Genomic DNA, 23,385 nt, shown 5'->3' with positions numbered 1-23,385 from the left:
GGAGTTTCACCATCTTGGTCAGGCTGGCCTTGAACTCCTGACCTCGTGATCCTGGCAAGTAAAGTTTTAAAAGGAAATTATTTACTATGCCACTCTTGTGGGAATTGTTATAGTCATGCTACTATTTGCAAAAGAACTATACATTGTAGCACCCACAATGTAGAATTCTGGTTGTAAAATTCTAATTGATGTAATATTTTGCCTAATTATCATCCTTATAACAGGATTAATAATTGCAGGAAAGATTTAGTCAAGATTGTTTTGCTTAAACAATCCTGTATAGCAGGAGTAATAGTTAAACTCCTGTATAGCAGGAGTAATAGTTATGGATAAGAAGCAAGCATGTTTACTATCATTAAGTTTAATGGGGCTTTTTATTAAAGGTTGCTAATATAATGCACTCTAAGCTATACAGAGAAGGTTATAAAGAACGAGATTTTGTAGAAGAAAGGCTTTTGTATGTAAATACTTGTCCCAAAAAAATGACTGGTTGTTTAAAGGAAGAATGTTTAGGACAAGTCAGAAAGTTTAAGTATGTTGTAAGAGGGTCCGTGAAAGTCACAAAAAAATTTAAAAATTAAAGGAAAGGAATTGTCAAGATTAATGCTAAAGTTGTTTTAGCCATTAAAGGAAAGGAATTGTCAAGACCAACGCTAAGATTATTTTAGCCATCCAGTATCACATTTCTTCCAGTCATATTGCAAATTATAAAAATGGTCCAAGCCTGAAGTTATTCTGTCTTAGCAAGTCAGGGGGAAATGTATGCTTTTTTTCTTTTTTTTACTTTTTTTTTTTTTGAGACAGAGTTTTGCTCGTTACCCAGGCTGGAGTGCAATGGCGCGATCTCGGCTCACTGCAACCTCCGCCTCCTGGGTTCAGGCAATTCTCCTGCCTTAGCCTCCTGAGTAGCTGGGATTACAGGCACGCACAACCATGCCCAGCTAATTTTTTGTATCTTTAGTAGAGACGGGGTTTCACCATGTTGACCAGGATGGTCTCGATATCTTGACCTCGTGATCCACCTGCCTCGGCCTCCCAAAGTGCTGGGATTTGTTACTTTTTAGTGTTTCTGATAATGTACAGCGACACCTAAGGGAGGCAAATCAACATTGCAATCCATTGGTGTAACTAACAGGTGCCAAACTCATGTATCGTCAATAGGATAGATCCCCACTAACAGTGATACTCTTAATACTCATATTCTAACCATATACTTTAAAGCTTCTTGTACAATTTATCTCTTTTCACCTGGAAGCAATCAAACTCCAAACAGTGCTGCAAGCGGCGCCACACACGAACATGCCATTTTTCCAAGAACCGTTAGATCAACCTCAGGAGGTGGCCCAACTGCTGTTCTCCCACATGATGCCCCTTTTCAATAGGAAGCAGCCAGAAAGAATTGTCGTCCAACACCCCCGAACAGCAGTTATGTTTGCTTCTTTTGAGGGGAGGAATAATACAGGAGTTATTAAAAAATTTTTAGGTAGAGAGAGAGGGTGAAAGGAGTGCTTGGTAAAGTTTTTTTTCAAATAAAAGCAACCCACAAATTATTTCTTTTTGAACAGAAAGGTGGCTTTAAGAGCCAGGCCAGCAAGCATTAATATGCAAATGCCGGCAATTAGAAACTAGGTCCACCCAACACGGCCAACATGGTGATAACTGCCCTCTTCTCCTTGTCACCGGGTGAACCAAGTGTTACGGCCACCTCCAGGTAACACCATGTGTTCAGAACATCATGGTGCCCTACATTTACATATTAAAAGGCTAAGGTGGGAGGGCCACGTTTTTCACAGGCTAGGTGAATGACACACCTGACAAAACTAATCCCCTGGGCCCTAGGCAAATCAGACACCACCTCCTCCAGCCTCCCATATAACTGACTTTCCCACCACACAGGGGGTTTCTCTTTGTTCTGAACCTCCCTTCCTCTGTCTCTTTACTGGGGAGTTGTTTTCTTTCTTGCTTATTAAACTCTCTGCTCCTCAAAACCACTCCACATGTGTTTGTGTCACTTACTCCAGTCTTAGGAGCAGTATCAATACTGCCCAAAGCAATCTACAGAGTCCATGCTATTCCTATCAAACTACCAATTTTTCACAGAATTAGAAAAAGCTATTCTAAAATCCATATGGAACCAAAAAAAAAGCTTGAATAGCCAAAGCAATTCTAACAAAAAAGAACAAAGCTAGAGGCATCACATTACCTGACTTCAAACTATACTATAAGGCTACAGTAACCAAACAGCATGGTGCTGGTACAAAAACAGAAACACACACCAATGGAACAGGTTAGTTAAAGAACCCAGAGATAAAGCCACACACCTATAGGCATCTGATCTTTGACAAAGTCAACAAAAATAAGCAATGAGGAAAGGACTATCTATTCAATAAATGGAATATGGAATAAAGACTATCTATTCAACAAATGGATATGCAGAAAAATGAAACTGGACCCCTACCTATCATTGTATAAAAAACCAACTCAAAATAGACTAAAGATTTCAATATGAGACCTCACACTATAAGAAACCTAGACGGAAACCTAGAAAACACCATTTTGGACATTGGTCTTGGGAAAGGATTTGTGACTAAGTCCTCAGAAGTAATTGCAACCAAAACAAAAAATGACAAATGGGACCTAATTAAACTAAAGAGCTTTTGTACAGCAAAATAAACTATCAACAGAGTCAACAACCTACAGAATGGGAAAAAATAGTCACAAATTATGCATCTGACAAAGGTCTAATGTTCAGAATCTGTAAGGAACTTAAACAATTCTACAAGTAAAAAACAAATCACTCCATTAGAAATGGGCTAAAGACATGAACAGATACTTTTCAAAAGAAGCCATACAAGTGACCAACAAATACATGAAAAAAATGTTAATCATCACTAATCATCAAAGAAATGCAAATCAAAACCAAAATGAGATACCATCTCACGCCAGGCAGAATGGCTATTAGCAAAAAGTCAAAAAATAACAGAGGCTGACAAGGCTGTGGAGAAAAGGGAATGCTTATACACTGTTGGTAGGAATGTAAATTAGCTCAGCCATTGTGGAAACCAGTTTGGAGATTTCTCAAAGAATTAAAAATGGAACTACCATTTGACCCAGCAATCCCATTATTGGGCATATATCCAAAAGAAAACAAATCATTCTACTAAAAATACACATGCACTTGCATGTTCATTGCCATGCTATTTACAATAGTAAAGACATGGAATCAACCTAGGTGCCTGTCAATGGTGGATTAGATAAAGAAAATGTGGTACATATAAACTGGGAATCTACACAGCCATATAAAAGAACAAAATCATGTCCTTTGCCATGACGTGGATGCAGGAGTAGGCCATTACCTAAGTGAATTAATGCAGCCACATAAAACCAAATATTGCATATTCTCACTTATAAGTGGGAGCTAAACATTGGGTATGGACGTAAAGATGGGAACAATAGACAATAGATGGGAAGGAAGGGCAATGTTGAAAAGCTAACTATTGGGTACTACGCTTAATACCTGGGTGATGAGATCATTTGTACCTAACCTCAGCATCATGCAATCTACCCAGGTAACAAACCTGCATGTGTAACCCCCGAATCTAAAATGAAAGTTGAAAGTAAATTCATAGAGTCAAAATATAACACAACAACGCAGGAATGGAAAACCAAGCACAGCATGTTCTCACTTATAAGTGGGAGCTGAACAGTGAGAACACATGGACACAGGGAGGGGAACAACACTTACTGGAGCCTCTCAGGGGAGAGGGCGGGGGAGAGCATTAGGGAAAAGAGCTAATGCATGCTGGGCTTAGTACCTAGGTGTTGGGTTTATAGGTGCAGCAAACCAACGTGGCACATGCTTACCTATGTAACAGTCCTGCACATCCTGCACATATACCTCAGAACTTAAGAAAAAATTGTTTAAAAAGCCCATCACAACAATATTTAAAAATATGGGAAGTAGTAAATAGAGGTTCAAATGCTGTAAGATCCTTGCATTTTCAGGGAGGTATTAACGTAATTACATATGTTAGATTCTAACAAATAAAGGCTGCATGTTGTAATTTCTAGCATACCCACAAAAACGAAACTTACGATCTAAAACAAAAAGTAATAATATAAAATGATCCAGCAATTAATATAATGTAAAAGGTATAAAATTGGGTTAAATAGAAAACAAACAGTTATATGGCATGTTTAAATCCAAATATTCTAGTGATTACATTAAATATAAGTGGTTTAAATGCTCCAACTAAAACACAAAGATTTTCAGATGACATTAACAAAATCTAAATATATGCTGCATATAAGAAATAAATCTAGGCTGGGCACAGTGGCTCATGCCTATAATCCTAGCACTTTGGGAGGCTGAGGCAGGCAAATTGCTTGATCTCAGGAGTTCGAGACCAGCCTGGGCAAAATGGTGAAACCCTGCCTCTACAAAAAATACAAAAGTTTACCCGGTGTGGTGGCACACACCTATAGTCCCAGCTGCTTGGGGGGCTGAGGCAGGAGGATCGCTTGAATCTGGGAGGTTGAAGCTCTGGAGAGCCAAGATGGTGCCACCACAGTGCAGCCTGGGTGATAAAGTGAGACTCTGTCTAAAAAAAAAAGAGAGAAATAAAAAAGAAAAAAAGACACAAATCTCAAATATAAGAACACAGAAATGCCAAAAAAAAGAGTATAGAATAACATACTATTCTATTAACCGAAGAAAAGCAGAGGTTATCATACTACCAGTATCAGATAAAGTAGATCTTAAGACTAGAAGCATTAACAGAGAAAAAGAGGCCAGTTTTATCAAGATAAAATGATAAATCAGAAATATATTCCAATTGTAAATGGGTATTGTCATAGGTAGATTTTTGGTCCCTCAAAGTTATCTACATCCTAAGCTCCCAAAAAGCCATGCAAAAGGAATAACCAGTGGTGTGCTGTGTGTTTGACAAACTGCATGGTATGCAGTACCACATGCGTCTGGTACTTGCTCAGATGTCCTGCTCTGTCTTCCCACAGAAATGTACTTCCTTTCACTTTTACTTTTCTTCACATCTGAAGATAATCCATAAGAAATGAAGCAAAATAGACAGATGCTTTGCTTATTGTATTATATTAGTTCTAATTCCAAACACTGCAATGCAGATATATACTCAATAATATAGTATGCTATACCTAGGACTTATACAGCACATTCATTTAAGAGGTACAAATTAGCATTTCTGAATGACAGCCATGCCATGTGTCCATAGTAGAAGCAGCCATAACCAGAGTCTATGTCTCAGACAATGAGATGTCTTATAGTGGATTCTGGCCAGGTAAATCCCAGGACTAACCTGTAAACTGCTGAAGCACTTTGTTAAATTTAGAAAAGATTTGGCCTTGAGAGCTGAATTTGAAAATCAGGTCATTGTGATGTAGAAAATTGTTCATGCGCTGGAAGGACAGTTTGGCAAGGTTGAACACTGCGTTCAAGTATGAGTCCAGGGTACTAGAAGAGGGAAGACGGGACACCATGTTAGTGGGTGACACAGTTATTGGTGAACAAGTACCTTCCTTTTGTCACTGACCTGTCCAACTGGATGCTGCCCTCGTGGCTGAAGGCACACTTCATGAGGCTGTCCAGGGTCATCAGGGAAACATGTTGAAAGAGCTCCAGACATGAGTTTTGGGCGATGTGTTCCTCCCATTTGTTCTGGGGAAGGAGATGAATATCATGATCATACACATGCCCATCTCTTCCCAATTTCTAAGTTATTTTGTGCACCTTTTAGAGCTTTTTGGTGTTTGAAAATATAAAGTGTGCAAAATGAATTTGCTGTATCATGACAACCATATAAAATAAAACAACTTGTCAGGACTGAAAATGAAAACTGTGGCTTGGACACTATTTATGACTTTGTTAGGCTGGGAAAATAGCTTTTTTTCTCTTTTCCTAAATTTTGGTCCTATGATTTTGTAACTTTTATCATGGAAAAACTAAGCTAACAAAATATGGAATAAAAAACAAGTAAGAATTCAAAAGCATCTGTGGAAAGCATAAATAAATAGAGGTTTTTGATTCTAGAAAAAGATTTCTAAAAATATTTAATACTTGACAAGTTTTTTTCCCAGATCCAGTGAGAACTTAGAGAGGAATTAGGTACAGTTCCTGTTCTCAAAGAGTTTGCAGCCACGAGTTGAGACAGAAAAACCTCAAAGTAGAATCCAGAGGTATTTACCCCCTTGGACACACCAGCCAATATCCCAGAAAATTTCACTTTGTCAAAAGCCAAATGTTTATCGAGATGAAGTTCTCCACTTCAATATAAATATTTATACACTGTGAAGCTGTTATGAACTCTGTAATGTGAATTAATTAATTCTATTTGAAAGCTTGTCTCCAAACATGCTACTAAAACCAGGTGTTCTGAAAGACTGCAATTGTCATGGAGCCAAGAAGAGTGGAGAAAGGGCAAGAGGCAGGTGATAATGGGGGTGGCGTCTGTTTTAGTAAGGGCATTGCAAGGAGAGGCACTGGTTGCAGCGGGCTGAAGAGGGCATCAGGAAGAAGCCTTAGACTGGAGGAGAGGTGCATCAGTTCAGGGTGCGCTCTGCCAACTCAAGGAGGCTTGAGTTTGAACACAACCCTTCTTCTAATCTGCCTTATGATCTTGTATTTTTAGTAGAGACAGGGTTTGGCCATCTCGGCCAGGCTGGTCTTGAACTCCTGGGCTCACGCCATTAACCCACCTCAGCCTCCCGAAGTGCTGGGATTATAGGCATGAGCCACTGTGCCTGGCCTGCCTGTGACTTTGAACAAACTGCTTAGTCTCTGCATCTCAATATCCTTACTAACAAAATGGGGATAATACACTAACATTATTAAGACTGGGGTAGTATAAAAGGACATAATGAGCCTGATACATAGTAAGTGCTTAGAAAGATATTTGCAGTCACTGTGTTTATATATTTTGCTTTGATTTTTATTTTGGAATGGGACGTGGGCATGGTGATGAGGGTCATAAAAGATAGCAGCATGGCTCACTGGAAAGTACGGATCAAGTATGAATCCAAGGTGACGTGTTGAGATCTCATGTCTCTGAGGCCCTGTATCATTAATAAGTCTTTGTGACTAGGATTGAGATCCTGTGTGTAGAATTCTTTACCCAGTTTCTGGAATCTTAGAAACTTAGTCTTTGAGTTGCCACAATCACCTCACTCAGGACCACTGAAATAGATCTTAGGTGTGCTCAAAACCACCTGGCATGTCTCTGCCATCCAAACTCCAAGAGGACAGATGTGGAGACATACAACTGTGTCTTCTCTAGGGGTTCTAGATAGTCTTGTGAAATGTCTCTGTACCCTCTTCTGCCTCAGCAAAGCTAAAGCTCTTCTTTTTTTTTGACCACAAGGCAGTCTTCTCTCTGACACCCCATCTATAGAAATCCTGCCCATTCTCCAAGACTCAGCTCCTGTCACCATCCTTAGGAAATCTTTCCTGACTTGACCTCCTGGACATGGTACACTTCTCTATGTTGGGGTGGCTACTCCTGTTGTTGTCTGTGCTCTTCTGCCTTGCTTTCTCCCAATGTAGTGAGTCTCCTGGACTCACTCATTCACTCATTCATCTAAGTAGTTGTCATTGAGCACCCACCCTGAGTCCATCCCTGTGAGAAGTGTTGGGTATACAAGGCAGGGTCCTTGCCCTGATGATAATGATCATGGTCCAAACATCAAATAACCCCATATAAACTGCTGTGAACATGGTTCTGAGGGAAGTCAGAGTCTCCCATGCCATATGGCTGGAAGCATCTCACTTCAGAGGCCAGGTAGGAATGCTCTCCTCTCCTCTTACCAGCATCACCCGTACACTCTCAGACATCATGGTGACGAATATTTTCAGAATGCTGATGTTGAAGCCAGGTTTCACAATCTGGCGATGCTTTTTCCATTTAGAACCATGCAGGGTCACCAGTCCTCGACCTTATGAAAGGAGAGGGGCAAATATTTCTATCACAGGCTGCATAAGTGAAGAGAGACTAGGCACACATTCCCTATCTATGGCACTGGAGAGAAGCTGGAGTGGAGAGAGCTCTGAAAGAGACAATGAGCAGGAGTAGACCTAACCCTTCGGGCATTGAGTCCAAATCAGGACATTTGTTTATACAATTAACTCAAAGCAAGGTCCATCCTATCCTATTTGATGGTCAGATTCATCAACCTCTGGAGAAGAATTTAAATTTAGCGTGGGTGAGAATTACCTGAGGTGCTTGTTAGAGACAGATTCCTTGGCTCAATCCTTCAGAGCCAATAATTCACAGGAGTTGGGGTAGGATCAAGGACTTTTGAGTTATAACTAGGGGTCCTAGCTAGTTGGGGTCCACACTTTGAGAAATACTGCCTTAGATTGACACAAAGTTCCAGGCTGAAGGAGAGGTGCTCCTCTCTTTTCATCAATTTTGTGCTTCTCTTCAGGCTGAGGATTGATGATGGAGGGCTAAAGGGGCTTTCCTTTGTCATTCCTGCTGAAAATGTGGGTTCAGGATCTCCATGAAGTTTATAAATGGCTTAGTTTAGGAGAGTGGGTTCTTTCAAATGGATCCTCAAGAGCAAAATTTTCCAGGGGAAATTAGATTGTAGAAAACTGATAATGAAATTTGTGGTGAATGTTTTAAATTCTCTGTAGGGTGGAAAAGTCTAAGGAAAGGGAGAGAAGGTGCTAGTGCACATTTGATCCAGGGATCTGCGGCTATTACACAGGTTCTGCAGCTTCTGATGTGAACTTGCTTAGCTGCAAAGGCAGGCTTGCCAGAAAAGGGAGGAGAAATGTGGTGGGAAAAGGAGAGAGAATGATCTTAAGCAACTTTCCCAAAGGCAACCTCTTCCAGGGCACCATTCTCAATAAGGTCCATGCTAGCAGGCTGAGGGACTCTCCTTCTCTTTCCATGATCCTCAAGTGGGGACCACCTGGGAGAGTGGCATGAGTTGGTATGAGGAGGAGAGCATACAACCCTCAGGCCCCTTCTTATTCCTCCACCCCATAACCCTAGTTACACCAGAAATAAGGGACCAGTCCCAAACAGGTAGAATAAGAGGAGAAGCTATGAAGGATGAGGCAAGATTGAGCTCAGGTTTCTGAAGCTAAAGCTAGTGTGGATTGTGGTAAGGTGGGGGAGACGGAGCACTTGGTGTCTAGGAAAGTAATCTCTCCCTCAACCTCCACCTCCACAAGGCTCAGATAAGAAAGGATCAGACACTCATACTGATATGGTTTGGCTCTGTGTCTCCACTTGAATCTCATGTCAAATTGTAATCCTCAAAGCTGGAGGAGAGGCCTGGTGGGAGGTGATTGAGTCATGGGGGTGGACTTATCCCTTACTGTTCTTGTGATAGAGTTCTCCCTAGATGTGCTTGTTTAAAAGTGTGTAGTACCCCACCCTGACTCCTGGTGGCCATGTGAATGTGTGCCTACTTTTCCTTTGCTTTCCACCATGATTGTAACTTTCCTATGGCCTTCCAAGAAGCAGAAGCCTGTGCAGCCCACAGAACCATTAGCCAATTAAACCTCTTTTCATTATGTTACTCCGTCTCAGGTATGTCTTTATAGCAGTATGAGAATGGACTAATACACATACCAATCCAGGATTCAAGGATTTTGTGGCTGATTGTGGTTTTGGGATCTGTAAAACAGAACAAAGGAGGCAAAAGATGGCGTTAGTTGAAAATCATGAGTTAAAATGAGAAGTAACTTGTATGTTTTCATATTTCTTGGGGGTAATACAAATAGCTAGTGTGCAAGGTAGTTGGAGGCTAGTTCTTCAGTCCCTAGAGTCCCAGGGAAGCCACAGCATTAGAATGAGGAACTTGTTTATTCTTTCTCCACAGCACTTGGTGCTACAAAATCAATAGCAATGGAAAACAGAGCATAATTTTCTTTGTGGAAATTGAATTGATGCCAGGACATACGTTGAAAAAATACATTTGTTTTTTTTGAAGAACTCTCTGGCAATATTTTAAAGCTCCAGCCCCTTTTCACATAGACATGTAAAGCTAGACGTGGGACCACGATTTTGAGATAAATTGTGCATTTCTACCTTTGTTGAATTTGTTTGAGAATGACAGATAAAAATGATTTAGAAGTAAATGTAATGGACATAACCTTGGTTTTATAGTTCTGGGAAGACAAGAATTAGTGTCCTTTATTCATTCATCAAAGTCTTTATGTGGGATAAAGACAGGGAAGTGAAAACTGGGGAGAAAATAAATGAGCATCTAGGAAAAGAGAGGATTGTTAACATGAGATTTACTGTCTGCAAAAGTCCAGGTGAAATGAACCTGTAAAATACCTTGGATTCTAAGGGTAAGAAGATATCTTAAAATATCTTAAAGTGTTCACTCTCCCAGTCTCTAGTGTATTCTCTCTCTGTGTCCACAGACTTCTATATAAAACCACTGCCCTCTAGACATTCTGTGTACCACACAGACACCTCAGGACCCCAGCAAATCCAAACCTGATCTATCCCTTCACTACCAGATAGTCTCCTCTTTTTCTATCTACTTAAAGGCACAACTATATTCCCTATTTTCCCTACCAAAAGTTGGGATCCCTTCTTAACTAATTCCTCTTTTTCATTTTCCAAATCTACTTGTTGGAAGATAATTCTGACATTTCTTCAGAAATGGGTAAAAGAGACTGATAGAACTGTTAAGGGTGTTTTAAAAGCTACTTTGGAGAAAACGTGTGTGTGCCTGCATTTAAGGCTCATAAGCAAGACCCTTTCTGCTCTAGACATTCCAGTGTCCTAACAAATAATGTCTACGAGTGACATCAGCAAAAATGGTAGAACAGGAACTGTTCAGGTCCATCCCTCCCCAAAGCAAAAAAGAAAAAAATTATCTGGTAAAAACTGTTACAGTCAACTTCAGCAAAATTCTGGAAGACAGTTAATTGTTTACAGCAACCAAGTCAACACTTAATCAGAAGAAAGGCCACTGAAAAAAGATAGAAAAGATTGGTGGCATTGTAACTTAGCCTTGCCCCACATCCCTCTACAGTGCTGTGGGAATCTTGAAGATAGCAGCCTGCATTCTTAGTGGGTCCTGACTCCTGGATCCTAGAGTAAGCAGAGTGGTCCTTGTTTTCAAGAAATTTTGTTTGTTTTGACCTCTATATGGGTTTTCTGAAGGATCAGGGCTTGCCTATGTTTTACCTAATTCAAAATTCTCTCAGGGCAGTGTTCCTCAAAAACATTGAGAGGCAAAAGAACTAGCACTACTTCCTGGGACAAGAAAGAACAATCAAGGCAATAATAAACACACCAAAATCTAGAAGGAAAAGCTGGGACTGAGAATGTTTTTTGGAATCAATGCTTTAAAAAGTTCTCACTTATAACAGTGAACCTAAGCATACCCAGGGCAGCATGCACGGTTGGAAAAGACTTGATAAGACCATAGGCTTTTAACTTTGGCTAGTCCTTACACAAAGTGCAAGAAAAAAGAGAGAGCTAAGGCAAACTTGTAAATGCCCGGATTAAAACTAAAGGTGTGTCCCAACATGGAACCAACCAGGAAAGACCTGGAGAGTATTTTTCTTTTCTTTTCTACCTTTTTTTCTTTTATTCCCTTATTTCTAACATAACATTTAAAATGTTCAGTTTTAAACAAAAAAAATCACAAATCATGTAAAAGAAACAAGGAAGTATGGCCTATGCACAGAAAAAAGTTATGAAAAGAAACTGTTCTTGAGAGAAAGCACAGACTTTGGACTTACCAGACAATTTTAAATCAACTCTCTTATATGCTCAAAGATCTACAATAAACCATGGACAAAGATGAAAGAAAACAAAAATACTGATGTATAAACCAAGAATGTTAATAAAGAGATAGAAGTTGTAAACAGAAAAAAATAGAAGTTCTAGAACTGAAGTATACAGTAACTGAAATAAAAAATTTACAAGGTTTCAACAGTTTATTTGAGCAGGCAGAGAAAAAATTAGCTAAGTTGGAGATAGGTTAATTGAGATAGTTGAATCTGAGGAGCAGGAATAGAAAACAGAATAAAAAAATGAATGGTCCTAAGAGACCTGAGGAACACCATCAATCATACTAACATGTGCATAATTGGAGTCCCAAAAAGAAAGAAGAGAGAGAACTAACATTGAAGAAATAATGACTGAAATTTCCAAAATTTGAGGAAAGTCATGAATCTATAGAAAAAAGAAGCTCAATGAACTACAAGCTGGATAAACTCAAAGAGACTGACCCTGAAACACATTAGAATCAATCTGTTGAAAGGCAAAGACAAAGAGAAAATCTGGAAAGCAGCAAGAGGGAAGGTGACTCATCACATATGAGAGAGCTGCAATAAAATTAAAAGACTATTTCTAATCAGAAACCGTGGAGTCCAGAAGGCAGTGAGATGATATATTTAAAGTGCTGAAATGAAAAAAAGTCAACTTGGAATTATATATTTAGCAAAATTATCCTTCAAGAATCAAAGAGAAATTGTGACATTTCCTGATGAATAAAAAAAAAGAACACTGGTAAGGGTAACTACATAGGTAAAGATAAAAGTCAGTATTATTGTATCTTTGGTCTTTAGCTTCTCTTTTTGCTTACATGGTATACATACAATGTTTAAAACTATAGTTATAAATCTATGTTTCAGGCACACGATGTATAAAGATGCAATCTGTGATGAATACAATATATAGAAGTGGAGATGTATAGAAACAGAATTTTTGGATAATATTGAGACTAAATTTGTATTAATTCAAACCAAGTTGATATAGCTTTAAGATGTTAATTGTAATCTCATGTTAACCATTATGAAAATAACTGAAAATATACAGCAAAGGAAATGAGAAGAGTAATAAAAAATGTTATCATACCAAAAAACAAAAATCAATTAGACACCAAAGTAGGCAGTAATGGAAGAAATGAGGAATACAAAAGATATATGACAGGCTCAGCACAGTGGCTCACCTGTAGTCTCAGCACTTTGGGAGACTGAGAGGAAGGATTGTTTGAAGCCAGGAGTTTGAGACCAACCTGCACAACATTGTGAGACCCTTGTCTTTACAAAAGAAAAAAGTAGCCAGGCATGGTGGTGCAGGGCTATAGTCCCAACTGCTCAGGAGGCTGAAGTGGAAGAATTACTTGAGCCCAGGAGCTAGAGGATGCAGTGACCTGTTATGGCACCACAGCACCTTACCCTAGGTGACAGAGCAAGAACCTATCTCAAACAAAAAAAAAAAAAAGAAAGGCATAAGACATATAAAGAACAAACAGTGAAATGGCAGAAATAAGTCCTTCCTTATCAATAATTATTTTAAAGGTAAATGGATTAAACTATCCAATTAAAAGGCAGAGACTGGCAGAATAGACTAAAAAAATGGGATCCATTAATATGCTGCTTTCAAGAGACTCACTTTAGGTCTGAAGAAACAAAGAACTTAAAAGTAAAAGGATAGAAAAGGTATTCTATGCAAACAGTGAGCAAAAGAGAGCTGGGTGATTATCAGTTAGGTTAAATATATTTTAAAATATTGTGACATAAAGAAAGACATTATATATTGTTAAGTGGTCAATCCATCAAGAAGATATAACAGTTATAATATATACATATATACCTAATAATAGAACCCCAAAGTATATGAAGCAAAAACTGACAACATTGAAGGGAGAAACAGATGGTTCTAAAATTATAATTGGAGAATTCACTACATCCCTTTTAATAAAGGACAGAATAATGAGACAAAAATTAATAAGGAAATAGAGAACTTCAACAACACTACATTATGCCAAACAGACATGTTCTAAATGCTCCACCTAACACATTGGTTTTTTTTTTTTTGAGATGAAGTTTCGCCCTTGTTACCCAGGCTGGAGTGCAATGGTGCGATCTTGGCTCACCGCAACCTCCACCTCCTGGGTTCAGGCAATTCTCCTGCCTCAGCCTCCTGAGTAGCTGGGATTACAGGCATGCACCACCATGCCCAGCTAATTTTTTGTATTTTTTTAGTAGAGACAGGGTTTCACCATGTTGACCAGGATGGTCTCTATCTCTTGACCTCATGATCCACCTGCCTTGGCCTCCCAAAGTGCTGGGATCACAGGCATGAGCAACCGCTCCTAGCTACACATTCTTCTCAAGTGCATATGGGTCATTATCCAGCATAGACCATAGAGTAAGTCACAAAAAAAGCCTCAATAAATTTAAAAAGATTGAAATCATACAAAAGTACCTCTTCAATAACAATGGAATAAAACTAGACATCCATATGAGAAGTAAAACTGGAAAAATTCAAAAAACACAAATATTAAAGAAAGCATTTTTTTTTTAAATTATACTTTAAGTTTTGGGGCACATGTGCAGAATGTGCAGGTTTGTTACATAAGTATACATGTGCCATGGTGGTTTGCTGCATCCATCAGTCCGTCATCTACATTAAGTACTTCTCCTAATGTTATCCCTCCCCTAGCCTCCCACCCTCTCCTATCCCTCTCCTAGCCCCCCAACCCTGACAGGCCCCAGTGTGTGATGTTTCCCTCCCTGTATCCATGTGTTCTCATTGTTCAACACCCACTTATGAGTGAGAACATGTGGTGTCTGGTTTTCTGTTATTGTGTCAGTTTTATGAAAATGATGGTTTGCAGCTTTATCTATGTCCCTGCAAAGGACATGAACTCATCCTTTTGTATGGCTGCATAGCATTCCATGGTGTCTATGTGCCACATTTTCTTTATCCAGTCTATCATTGATGGGCATTTGGGTTGGTTCCAAGTCTTTGCTATTGTGAAGAGTGCTGCAATAAACATATGTGTGGATGTGTCTTTATAACAGAACAATTTATAATCATTTGGATATATGCCCAGGAATGGGATTGCTGGGTCAAATGCTATTTCCAGTTCTAGATCCTTGAGGAATCACCACATTGTCATCCACAATGGTTGAACTAATTTACACTCCCACCAACAGTGTAAAAGCATTCCTATTTCTCCACATCCTCTCCAGCATCTGTTGTCTCCTGATTTCTTAATGACCACCTATGAGAATCGCCCCTGCGAGAGGCTAACAACATGGCCTCCACCATTAGGTGAGCTTGATTCCTTACACACTCTCCCTGGCTGGAGGCTGTCGAGCTATGGGAAATAAGAAATTGAGAGGAGAGTGACTAAGCAGGACACTATTTTCAGCCTTCTTGGTCAATGAGATAACGGCTGGGTGAACGCCAAAGTGGTTTAACTGGGTATTGTGTCCCCCTTTGTGGCTCCTGATCTAAGCCTGTTTTATGACTTTGTTTACCAGGCATTGTTTCAGCCTGGTGACCTCCCCTGCGGTCCTTGTCTTTTGCAGATGCATGATTTACTGCTGAACGTGTGACTTCTAGATAATTGAAGATTGTTATCTGAGTTACTGGTTGTTCGATAATATTGATAATCAGCATCACCTACTTCCCCCTTGACCTTTTAAATCAGTATCTGTTCCTTTTACTAGTTCCCCAGAATTGTTTTCTGGTTCTTTGGTTATTTGAGAAATGCTTTGATCTGATGTAAACAACATTAAGTAGAAAAGTATATAATGGAACCTACTGCACAAATAAAATTGCTGTTTGGGCACTGCCTATTCAGTCCTCCAGACCCCGCTCCTCTGTCTTTTTTTTCTGCACATGCTCTCTTCCAGATTTGGGACCCTCTTGCTGGACAAGACTCCCGGGCTCACATTCAGTTTCTAACAACCACCATTCTAATTGGTGTGATATGGTATCTCAATGTGGTTTTGACTTGCATTTCTCTAATGACTAGTGATATGATGAGTTTTTTTTCCTATGTATGTTGGCTGCATAAACATCTTCTTTTGAGAAGTGTCTGTTCATATCGTTCACCCACTTTTTGATAGAGTTGTTGTTTTTTTCTTGTAAATTGTTTAAGCTCTTTGTAGATTCTAGATATTAGTCCTTTGTCAGATGGGTGGATTGCAAAAATTTTTTCTCACTCTGTTGGCTTCTGGGTCACTCTGATGATAGATTCTTTTGCTGTACAGAAGCTCTTTAGTTTAATTAGATCCCATTTTTGTTTTTGTTGCCATTGCTTTTGGTGTTTTAGTCATGAAGTCCTTGCCCATGCCTATGTCCTGAATGGTATTACCTAGGTTTTATTCTAGGGTTTTTATGTTTTTACATCTTACGTTTAAATCTTTAATCCATCTGGAGTTAATTTTTTGTATAAGGTGTAAGGAAAGGATCCAGTTTCAGATTTCTGCATATGGCTAGCTAGTTTTCCCAACACCATTTATTAAATAGGGAATCATTTCTCCATTGCTTAAACAAGATATTCTTAAACAACCAATGGGACAAGGAAAAATCAGAGACATTAGAAAATATTTTGAGGCAAATAAAAATGAAAACAAATATCCAATGTTATGGGATTCAGCAAAAGCATTGCTTACTGAGATTTTTATGGCTTAAACATCTTCATTAAAAAAAGGAAGTTCTTAAATTAATAACCTAACTGTACACCTTAATGAACTGGAAAAAGAGGAGCAAATGAAACCCAAAGCTACTGAAGGAAGGAAATGATAAAGATTAGAGCTGAGATCAAAGAAAAACAGAAAAAACAATAGAGAAAATTAAGAAAAAGTTATTTCTTTGAGAAGATTAACAAAATTGACAAAACTTTAATTAGATTAACTGTGAAGAAAAGTAAGAAGAATCAAATTATTACAATCAGAAATGAAAGTGGGGACATTACTATCAACTTATTACTACAGATAATAGAAGCATTATAAGAGGACACTATGGACTACTCCCCTGGACTCCTTGGTAGTCTGTCACGGGGAGATCCTTGTTGCTGTTCCTTCACCTCCTTCAGCCTTGCAGAACCTTACAAGTCCCTGTCATATGTGAGTGCATCTCCATGTTGGTTAGGCTGATGCCCAGATTGGCAGTTCCTGCTGGGATTTCTACTGCCTGGAACATGGGATCTAGCCTGAAGGCAATACCAAGTGACAAGAATATTGTGGAAGGAAATGACTCCTTCAACACTTTCTTCAGTGAGACAGGTGCTGCCAACCATGTGACAAAGGCAGTGTTTGTAGACGTTGAACCCACAGTCATTGATGAAGTTCACACTAGAACCTACTGCCAGCTCTTCCACCCTGGTCAGCTCATCACAGGCAAGGAAGATCCTGACTATAAGTATACCTGAGGGCACTATTGCATTGGCAAGGAGATTATTGACCTAATATTGAACCGAATTTGCAAGCTGGCTGAGTAGTGCACAGGTCTTCAAGGCTTCTTGGTATTTTACTGCTTTGCTGAGGGGATTGGCTCTGGGTTCACCTCTCTGCTGGTGGAATGTTCTTTCTGCTGATTATGGCAAGAAGTCCAAGTTGCAGTTCTCCACATACCCAATCCCCCTATATTTCTACAGCTGTAGTTGTGTAACTCTATCTTCATCTCCACCATAGAGCAATCTGATTGTGCCTTCTTGGTAGACAATGAGACCATCTATGATATCTGTGGAGAAACCTCAATATTGAATGCCCAACTTATACTAGCCTTAGCTGCCTTATTAGCCATATTGTGTCCTCCATCATTGCTTCCCTCAGATTTGATGAAGCCCTGAATATTAACCTGACAGAATTCTAGAACAAAATGGTGCCCTGTCTCTGCATCCACTTCCCTCTGACCACATATGCCCCCATCATCTCTACTGAGAAAGCCTATCATGAACAGCTTGCTGTAGCAGATCACCAATGCTCACTTTGAGCCAGCCAACCGGATAGTGAAATGTGACTCTTGCCATGATAAATACATGGCTTGCTACCTGTTGTACCATGTGGGCATGGTCCCCAAAGTTGTCAATGCTGCCATCACCACCATCCCATCAAGACCAAGCCTACCATCCAGTTTGTGGATTGTTATCCCAGTGGCTTTAAGGTTGGCATTAATTACCAGCCTCCCAATGAGGTAGCTGGTGGAGACCTGGCCAAGGTACAGAGAGCTGTGTGCATGCTGAGCAACACCACAGCAGTTGCTGAGGCCTAAGCTTGCCTGGACCACGAGTTTGACATGATGTATAGTAAGTATGCCTTTGTTCACTGGGATATGAATGAGGCCCGTGTGGACATCCCTCCACCCTTGAGAAGGATTATGAGGAGGTTGGAGCACACAGTGCTGAGGGAGAGGATGAGGGTGAAGAGTATTAACCCTTTTCCTACAATTTTACACTGATTTCTTAACAATCCATGAATCCATACTGATACGCAGAGAGACAGAGGGAAAGAGAGAGAAACAGAGAGACAAAACAAAATGAGACAGTGAGAGAGGCCGATGGGGTGACAAGAGGAGGAAAGTTGCTTAATGTAGATAGGGAAAGCTGAAAAATGTAGAAGAAATAGAAAATCACTATTTTTAACCTCTATGAACTCAAATAAAACTTAGGCATAAAGGTTGTTTGGCTCTATTTATCTATCATTCTATCTATCCATCCATCCACCTATAAGCAAATGCAGATCTTACACCATATAAAATTTAACACTAAAGGAATCAAAGAATGGAATGTGAGAGCTACAGCTGTAAAACTCTTAGAAGAAAACATGAGGAAAACTTCATGACATAGGAGTTGGCAATAATCTTTTGGATATGATGCCAAAAGCCCAGGCAGCAAGAGAAAAAAATAGATAAACTGGACTTCATAAAATAAAAAGCTTTTGCTCACCAAGGGACACTATCAACAGAGTAAAAAGGACATCAACAGAATGGGAGAAGATATTTACAAATCATATGTCTGGTAAAGATTAATAATCAGAATATATAAAGAACTCCTGCAACTCAACAACAAAAGAAACCAAAGAACCAATTAAAAAAGGTGCAGCAAACTTGAATAGACATTTCCCTGAAGATGATATGTAAATGGCCAGTAAGCACATGAAAAGATGTTCAACATAATTAATTATTAGAGAAATGCAAATAAAAACCATCAAAGATACCATTTCACATCCATTAGGATAGCTATTATTTTAAATAATACAATTTATTTTTATTTTCCTTGAGATGTAGTCCCACTCTGTCACCCAGACTGGAGTGCAATGGTGAGATCTCAGCTCACTGCAACCCCCACCTCTCAGGTTCAAGTGATTCTACTGCCTCAGCTTCCCAAGTAGTTGGGGCTACAGGTGTGTGTCACCATGCCTGGCTAATTGATATATATTTTAGTAAAGATGGGGTTTACAATGTTGGCCAGGCTGGTCTTGAACTCCTGACCTCAAGTAGTCTGCCTGCCTTGGCATCTCAAAGTGCTAGGATTACAGACCTGAGCTACCACAGCTGGTCTGGTTTTCTTCTTTTTTTAAATAGAAATGGGATTTTGCCATGCTGCCCAGGCTGGGCTCATGTCATCCACCTGCTGTTGCTTCCCAAAATGCTGGGATTACAGGTGTGAGCCACTGCACCCAGCTGAGGTAGCTATTATTATTATTTTTTTAAATCCCCAGAAAATAACAAATGTTAGTGAGAATGTGAAGAAATTGAAACCCTCGTGCATTTTTGGTGGGTATGTGAAATAGTGCAGCCACTGTGGAAAATGGTATGACAGTTTTTCAAAAAATTATGTATAGAATTATCATGTGACTCAGTAATTCCACTTTTTGGTATCTACTTTGAAATAATTGAAAGGACCCAAACAGATATTTGTACATGCATGTTCATGACAGCATTATTTACAAAAGCCAGATAGAAGTTATCCAAATGTCCATTGTCAGAGGAATGGATAAACGAAATGTGGTATATACATACAATGGAAATTCGGCCTTAAAAAGAAAGGACATTTTTATATGTGCTACAACATGGATGAACCTTGAGGACATTATGCTACATGAAATAAGCCAGTTTCAAAAGGGCAATGTTGTGTGATTCTACTTATGGAGGTACCTAGATAGGGACATTTAAAAAGACAGGAAGTAGAAGAATGGTTGTTGCCTGAGGCTGGGGGGAGGGGAAAATAGGGAGTTAGAGTTTAATGTGTGCAGAGTTTCAGTTTGGGAAGATGAAAACGTTCTGAAGATGGATGGCGGTGACAGCTGCACACCAATGTAGATGTACTTAATGCCATTAAACTGTATACTTAAAAGTGGTTTAAAATGGTAAATTTTAGACTATGTATATTTTACCACAATACAATGAATGTAATTAAAAGAAAAGCAAATATGGGAACATGATATCAATGAATAAAACTAGAGAAGGGTATAATGGGTGTTCAGAATTTCTCTTGTATGGTTGAAGATTTTCAAAATAAAAAGCTGGGGATAAGACTCTCTGGGTGGGTTTGGCCAGCAACAATAAGAACAGGATTCTCAGCTCTTCTTTTTTGGCCACTGTGCTTCTGTGGTGGGGCTGAAAAAGAAGTGCTGATGTGTGACAGATAAATCACTTGACACCCCACACTCTGTATATGATTCTGCTCTTTTCTCACGTAACTGTACAGTTATCACACTTCAAGGCATAAAATTATCCTTTTCTCTGAGGAGGAGAGAATTTTTAGGCACCAGCGGGGAATATAAACCAAAGGAAAAGAAAACAAAACAGTAAGAGAGAAAAAGCAAGAGTGGGAGAGAACTTGTTGGTTTCTCTGGGGAGGAGCTAAGGTTGTGAGTTGAAGACAATGGGGACTGAGGAGATATGAACAGGAAGGATGGCTTTCCCTGTATGGCCTGCCCAAATGCCCTTACAAGCAAACAACCACACAGAAAAGAAAAACAGCCAGAAATGAAGACTCCCTCCTCAAGGGAGTGAGCACACTGAAGAAGAGAATTTGTAGATAAAGAAGAGAAAATAACTCCAAAGGAGAAACAATCGCTTTCCTCTTTCATCCCCTTCAGGCAAAGGTCCAAAGGTGAGGGCAGAACATAAAGGGGAGCGGAGTCAAGTCTGAAACTGGATACTCAGACATTTCTTGCAGCATTACCAGGAAGGAAGCTGAGGAGGTGATTCTGGCAGAGTGCCTGTGATGTGAGAGAGCCACAGGCTGCTTGAAATTTAGCAGAAGCACCAAGAAAGGTGTGGAGGCATTTTATAACTGAGTGGGTAGCTGAGAGAGTGAGGCAAAGGCCAGCCTTATATGCCAGCAGGCAGTTGAGGAAAGCCCAGCGGGGGAATCCTATACACATCTTGCCACGGCCAAGAAGCAGCTCTGCAATTCCATGGAATTCCCACACTAGGGACCTGATGGAGAACTGGTGTCCACTTGCCAGTGCCTCCACCTGGCACTGGCCATTCCCAGAGGACTGGCATCATTAATGGGCAAAGCATAATATGGGGAACACCCACTTCTGTCCAACACTGGCATTAAGCCAATTGTAAGCAAACCACCTCTCCACCCCCAACCCATCGTATGCTCCCAGTGGCGGTAAGTGGTAGTCCTGGGGGTTTGAGGTAATTAAATGTGATAGAAGGATCACAAAAAATTTGCAATGTAGGGAGATAAGGTTGCTTGGAAATGGATCTGAGAATCCTCTACAACAACCTTCAATGGAGTTTTGAATATGATGTCAAGGAGGATGTGGGATCTTCCCTTCAACATATCGAATGATGGATTTCCCTTAAAAATGCTTCAACCCGTCCTTGCCTAGTGCTGCAGACATGCTGAGACCCTCTTTGTTGCTGCTGTGTACTGTGAGCCCCTCTTGGTTTTTACCGTTTCTTTTCAGGAGCATCTTGGCATAGTCTGCGTCATGGACAATGAAGAACATCGTAAAGGGTCCAACCCACAGGGGAATGGCACATGGGTATTTTTCCATCAGCTCATGGTACACCTCAAACTCCTTTACTGGGTAAAACTGTTAAGATAAGTCATGACTGGTTAGTAAAGGTTGTCACTCCAGGAGAATCCCTCTCCCTCAGATGTACCATGTGCTAAGTTGAGGGCCTGTGGACAACACCCCATCGGACAGGTTCACGCTCCGCTGAAGGCAAGTTTTCTTCTCCATGTGTCTCCAGCATCTCCACAGAATCTTCCGGGCACAGGGCAAGTGCTCAGAACCTGTTGCTGAGTGACTGGTCTTCTCACTCCAGCATCAACTTTGGAGATTTAAGTTCAAATCCCAATCTGACACCTTTCTCATTATTAGGTCATCAGGGCCATGATTTCCCAATATTTTTAATAGGAAAACCAAATCTATTTCACAAAGCTGCCATGAAAATTAAGTGAAGTTATAAACATAAAATTCCTGGCACAAGGTAAATCCTTTGTAACCACTGACTCCCTACCTCGTCTTTGCTCTGGATATGCCCACTCATGCTTTATATTTGCCTGCAAAGCAGCGAAATCTCACATGCCTTTTACTCTTTTGCGGTTGCTGCTCATCTTTCTAGTTTCCTTTCTAATTTGCTAAATGTTTTCCTATTTCCAGCTTCAGGAGCGGCTGTAACATTTTTGTACGTTTCCTGTTAACGACTGGCTTGCTCTACTTCTCTGTAGAACACCCCGAGTCCTGAAAGTAGTAAGGAACTTGGCCTTGAATTGGAAGACTAAGGTTCAAGTTTCATTTCTATCATTTATGAGGTGGGTAGCACAGGAAAGCAGCAGCTCTATTTTAGGGTTCAGTTTTCTTAGCCATAAAATAAGAATAACAATATATTTCCTCCCCATATCATAGAATTTTGGTAAAAATCAAAATGAGATTGGTGTGAAAGCATCTTGCATATTACATAATGCCCCATCAGTCTGGACTGTTTTCTTTTTTTTTAATACCTCATCTTTCTGTCCCCTAACCTTCCAAACTATTTTTCCCCTCTTACCTCCTTGTGGCCGTAGAACCAGTGTGCAGGTGGTGCAGGAAACAGGTGCAAAGCTCTGATCAGCCGTCTTCTCCTCTGGTACAACCTGATTACTTGAAACAGCAGCAGGGACATGCAGAAGAGGATGAGCAGCAAGAAGGGGTGAGCCATGAGTTCCTGAAGCAAGGAGGGCTCCATTCTTCTTGGAGGTCCTGAGCTCTGGAGAGCCTGAGAGAACTGAGCAAGGGACAATGCAGTTCTCTCATAAACACAAAGGAGATGCCTCCTGGGCAACGCTGGCTTTCAAAATGCCATATTCAGGGAGAGGGATATAAGAGGAAGCCTAATTAAGCCTGCAGGGTGAAAAGTGCTGAGATGTTGGCCAGCAGTCCCTAATTCCAGAACTAGATTTTCAGATAGGAGCCCTGTGCATGACAGCTCATACCCTATGAAAGCTTGGCTGCACAGCGTGCCCTTCCAGAGTCTAAAAGTTCCCATCTAACCATCCTTTGTAACACCTCTATGCATTCTTGTAAAAAAATCTCTCTCTCTCATTCTCCATTCTTTTTTGTTTACATTTCTGATATAATTTGTCTTTTTAGAGAAGTTTCAGGTTCACAGAAAAATT

At 40.0% G+C, this 23,385-nt stretch overlaps 1 protein-coding gene and 1 pseudogene across 1 annotated transcript in view; one reads left to right on the top strand and one right to left on the bottom strand.

The window, feature by feature from the left end:
* The window catches only part of CYP4Z1 (cytochrome P450 family 4 subfamily Z member 1), a 47,941-nt gene extending 24,879 nt beyond the window's left edge, over positions 1-23,062 (bottom strand). Inside the window, exons 1-6 of the mRNA XM_002750790.6 lie at positions 22,779-23,062; positions 21,676-21,817; positions 9,615-9,659; positions 7,835-7,962; positions 5,568-5,692; positions 5,334-5,488 (exon numbers count right to left, since the gene is read on the bottom strand). Of these exons, the coding sequence (XP_002750836.5) occupies positions 5,334-5,488; positions 5,568-5,692; positions 7,835-7,962; positions 9,615-9,659; positions 21,676-21,817; positions 22,779-22,955 (772 nt within the window). The 5' untranslated portion in view covers positions 22,956-23,062. The remainder of the gene's footprint in view (positions 1-5,333; positions 5,489-5,567; positions 5,693-7,834; positions 7,963-9,614; positions 9,660-21,675; positions 21,818-22,778) is intronic.
* LOC144577120 (tubulin alpha-1C chain pseudogene) lies at positions 16,778-18,190 on the top strand (annotated as a pseudogene).
* Positions 23,063-23,385: the final 323 nt, after the last annotated feature.

This window comes from Callithrix jacchus, chromosome 7, assembly GCF_049354715.1.
Source record: "Callithrix jacchus isolate 240 chromosome 7, calJac240_pri, whole genome shotgun sequence".
NCBI classification, from domain to species: Eukaryota; Metazoa; Chordata; class Mammalia; order Primates; family Cebidae; genus Callithrix; species Callithrix jacchus.
The sequence above is the reverse complement of the archived record's forward strand: the minus strand, read 5'-3'. Positions and strand labels throughout refer to the sequence as shown.